This window comes from Sander vitreus, chromosome 4 (assembly GCF_031162955.1).
Source record: "Sander vitreus isolate 19-12246 chromosome 4, sanVit1, whole genome shotgun sequence".
Classification (NCBI taxonomy): Eukaryota; Metazoa; Chordata; class Actinopteri; order Perciformes; family Percidae; genus Sander; species Sander vitreus.
This window is the reverse complement of record NC_135858.1, coordinates 34,137,948-34,142,358: the sequence shown is the minus strand read 5'-3', so window position 1 is coordinate 34,142,358 and position 4,411 is coordinate 34,137,948. Positions and strand designations below refer to the sequence as shown.

Genomic DNA, 4,411 nt, shown 5'->3' with positions numbered 1-4,411 from the left:
ACATTTTTCTTTCCTTCAATAATAACTCTTTCAAAGGTGATAAAAAGTATGAATCAGACACCAAATAAATTATTTCCATTTGAAATAGTTTCGGCCCAAAAAGAAGAAGAATGAAATGATTCAAACTTCCATTAAGAGGATGTCCCCACAGTGTTGCATGATAGGAGAAAAGTTAAATTGTGATTTGTCAGTACATTAACAGGGATGTTATTTTTTAATTTAGTAACTATGATGCACATCCATCCCTTCATGCATGCGCACGGTTAAATTGTGGCTCCTTTGAAAGGTTATGTAACCACTGTTCCTATGGTGGCATATTTACATACATTAGTCAACTATAACTACAAAATGAAAGGCTATTTTTGCTTTACTAGTTAGTTATGGACTAAGAAAAATGACTCAATTAAATGGCTGCTCAAAAACTACCGCTGGTGGAACGTTTAGGGTGGAATGTTTTCTTGCATGTTACTTAATGCATGAGTTGACGTCGTGAATCAACACAACTATCACACTACGTGATATCACCTATGTCACACTATGACAACTTTGACCATTACTTGTTTTTATTGTCTCTCTTGCATGACACACGCTTAAGTGATGATTGGATCCTCAAGCACTTTAAAAAAAAATGAATTTCAACCGGATTATGCAAACTGAGAATATTTTATTTCCACACCCTTCATACCAAATAACATCTATCTGTACCCAACCAAGCTTTTGTGGCAAGAGTTTCCGAACCTTTGGACGGAAACTCTTTTTGGGGAATTTGGATTTAAGGACCGCAAAATGACTTATATTTGGGTCTATACTGCAATGCCTTGAACTCCATAAACATATTTTCTCCTTTACAAGATCTTCAGCCTTCAAGAGATGAACGTGTCATCTGCCAATGTGACTGTGGTTATAGAGTATCGAGACTCCTTTACCAAAGCTGTGACCAAGAATGTGATTGTCGTGGTTCTTTGCATCTCCATCAACTACATCAACGCAGGCCTCATCCAAACTTTTCGTAACCACCAGGTCTGATATTCCTTTAAATAAATGAAAACAGAAATGAAAGATTTCCTGAAGAATTATGTTACACCAAGTGTCTATTTACAAACGAAGGTAAATATGGTGCAAAATGCGAGGGCTTGTAGACCTGATGTGAGTCTTTGTAGAATACGATGTGAGAACTTGCAGAACAAAAACCTGAACTTGTATGTTAAAATTTGCAAAATATTTGCAACATTTACTCATTTTTCTTTTTTTTAAGTCAAATCCATTTTCCATCAGAACCATTACAACCTCTAGAATCTGTCACTGCAACTTCACATATGTGTTCTCTCGCATCACAAAGTGGCGAATCTGCGCGTCTCGAATTTTGAAACACTTCTTGCGATACATTTGGTGCAAAACTAGTTTGTACTAGTAGACTTAGGCTGTGGATCTCTCAGCGAGCAGAGCAGGATTTCTATCGCCTGATGAGGGACAACTCTGTCAGACTCATTTAGTGTAGCATGGAAGCTTTGTGGAATTAGTAAGCTTGCGTTATTTAACTAGCCAGTCGGCTTTCCTCACAAACAATCGCTGAGTAGGGTTGGGTACAGAAACCCTGTGCTAATATGGCAAAGGTAAATGACTGGTATCTACCAGACCAAATAGCAACGCGGATTTCCTTGCCTCATTTCGGTCACACTGCAATCCCTGCGCTGCCCTTTGGTGCTCCGAAACTGACGTTACAGGAAACTCAAGCATCGCTGCATGTGACGCTAGTTAACCCTACCCTTGGCAGCAGGGAACGTTAGCTTACCGTTAGCTAGTAACTGGCTAAATCATGGTTAAAATGCTGACAGCTAAACAGTTTAACGTGGGGCTGTATTTCACTGGAAAGGATTCCAACACCGGGACGTACAACAGTCTGCAGCTAAAGACATAGAGGAGACTGGCTGCACCTTGAGACACCATGGACAACTGCCAGAGTCGGAAATAAGAAACAACCTGACAGGACCTAATGGAGATGCATTCAATTGCATTTCGTAAATTAATGGTGCATTAAAGTGCACCTCAAGAAACTCAAGCTGTTGATGTAAAGCACCCTTCTGCCACCTAGATGTTCTTCTTTTTGTTGTTTAGCAGAAATTCTATAGTTTAAGTTTTTTTATCGTTTTTATTTGACCATATGGCCTTAGCAATAAACAAATCATCCTTAAATGTTGCTGACTTTTGTTCTGTGCCCTTTTTTTTTTTTTAATAGTATCAGTTCAGGCATCGTTCCATCATCATCATTTTAGCACCGGTCTCGGGGAAAAAAAACCAAACAATACCCAACCCTAATCTCTACAAGTTTTATTGTCTCGTGATAAATATTGTCATAGTGTCCAACTAATTTATGCTGAATTTAAAAGTATTCATCGATAAATTATTTCACAACAGATTGTCAGAAATTGAACAAACAATAAGTTAACGTAATCATAAAGCTGATATTTGCTAATTTAATGTATAATGCTTTTCTACGTTTACTGTAGAATAAAAACATTCACTGCCCTCCTGTGTGCACTTTTTTCATTGCCCAGATCTTCTACATGAATCCACGCTACATCCTTTTTATTCACCTGGTGATCAATGACATGCTCCAAGTGACGCTGACTGTCATGCTGTTCATCATCAGCTACACCCTCTACAAAATAAATGTCTCCGTTTGTGGCACTTTCATCCTGCTTGCTCTTTTCGCCACTGAAAACACCCCTCTGAACCTGGCTTGCATGGCGGTGGAGTGCTACATCGCCATCTGCGTCCCCCTTCGCCACGTGCAAATCTGTACCGTCAACAGAACTTTAATGCTAATTGGATTAATCTGGGCGACAAGCATGTTTTCTGTTCTTCCTGATCTGTTCATCACTTTGGCCACAGAGCCACTGGACTTCTTTCATTCCCAAGTCTTCTGCCTCAGGGAAACTGTCTTTCGTAATCCCTACATTATCAGGAAGAGGGACATTACCTATATAGTGTATCTAGTTCTAGTTTGGTTTGTTATCTTTTTCACTTACTTCAACATCCTGTTCACTGCTAAAACAGCTAGTAAAGATGCCAAAAAGGCCAGAAACACAATCCTCCTCCATGGGTTTCAGGTGCTGCTGTGTATGGCAACATATGCAGATCCACTGTTAAGATCTGCTTTGCTGCAATGGTTCCCAAAGAACTATGCAGACTCCTTGTTTGCTTGTTATATTATCATACAGATCTTACCACGATCCATTTGTCCAATCATCTATGGCGTACGGGACAAGACTTTCAGGAAGTACCTGAAAAGGTATCTGTTGTGTAAAATGAGCCACCAGTAAGAATCACTTCATGGAGTATAATTTCAATTTCTTTACTCTGTTCCAGTTAGAAACTACTATGTTTGGTCAAAATTGAGTTCTATTTCGTATAGGCTCCGCCCTCTAAGCCACGCTATGGGTTTATCTCTTCGCGCATGCGCAGTCGTGAAGATTTTCTTTCCCGCCCTTCCCGTCTGCAAATACTGTATATAAACAGAGCGGACCCGTTGCTCTGCTCCCACTTTTTCTTCAAGCTAGCAGTATGAAGACAAGCTCGACTTCCAGCGGTGTTCACCTCTGCCCCACCTGCTGGACCGGCTGCATCCTGCCGCCGGACCTCCGTCCCCGCTGTGAGACCTGCCTGTGAGACCTGCCTTGGCGCCACTTACGCCTCCTGCCAGTTCTGCATCCGCCTGCCATCTAAAGAGCTTAACCGGCGGGCGGAAGCTTTTCTGGAGTGTCAGGCTAGCGGGGAAGGGGATGGCAGCTGGGCAGACAGACGGCAATCCGTCAACACCCTGGGTCCGCCGGAGAAAGGCTTTGTCGATGAGCACGAGTCCGATGGCTCGATTCCCTCGGATAACGCCTCAGTCACCGGCTGTCCCTCCTCCCCCCTGGGAGAACTGGGCTTCGAAACGGGGATCAATGCCCTCACATTGTGGCTCTCCCCATCTCCGGAATGGCCAACGGCACCGCGCCAGCGGTCTTCCCCTCTGCCTCAGGCGGCTCCACCCTCCACCGCTAAGACTCTCTTTTTGGATCTGCCAGAGATCATCAAGAAGGCGGCAGACCAGAGAGGCATAGCGCTCCCGGCTGAGCTTCCAGCCCCCGCTCGCGGCCTCTTGAGCGGGGATGTTTACCCTCAGGAGTCACCCTCCTCACGGGCTCCACTCTCCACAGAGCTTCGGCCGTTTGTGGAAGAGGCGCTCTCCCAGCCCGGGAAACTGAAGGCTCCTGTCTTTCACTACGCCCCGTTTACTCGGGTTCAAGGCGACACAGAAGCGGGCTTCCCTTCGGTCCCCCCCCGGAGCAGAGCCTGGCGTCTATCCGGCTTCTGAAGGCCACTTCTTTTGGCCACTGGAAGCCTACGCCTCCTTCGCCCCAGGATC

General features: G+C 44.1%; 1 protein-coding gene across 1 annotated transcript; it reads left to right on the top strand.

Annotated features, from left to right (window-relative positions):
* Positions 1-870: 870 nt before the first annotated feature.
* On the top strand, positions 871-3,323 carry LOC144516361 (odorant receptor 131-2-like). Its single transcript, XM_078247588.1, has 2 exons — positions 871-1,020; positions 2,556-3,323. The coding sequence occupies exons 1-2, from the start codon at positions 871-873 to the stop codon at positions 3,321-3,323; spliced, it is 918 nt and encodes a 305-aa protein (XP_078103714.1).
* The last annotated feature ends 1,088 nt before the right edge of the window (positions 3,324-4,411 follow it).

Bases quoted from the DNA above. Each gene is read 5' to 3' on its own strand.
- LOC144516361 (XM_078247588.1), top strand. From the start codon at position 871: ATGAACGTGTCATCTGCCAATGTGACTGTGGTTATAGAGTATCGAGAC. The intron at 1,021-2,555 runs GTCTGATATTCC...TTCATTGCCCAG, and splicing joins AAACTTTTCGTAACCACCAG to ATCTTCTACATGAATCCACG.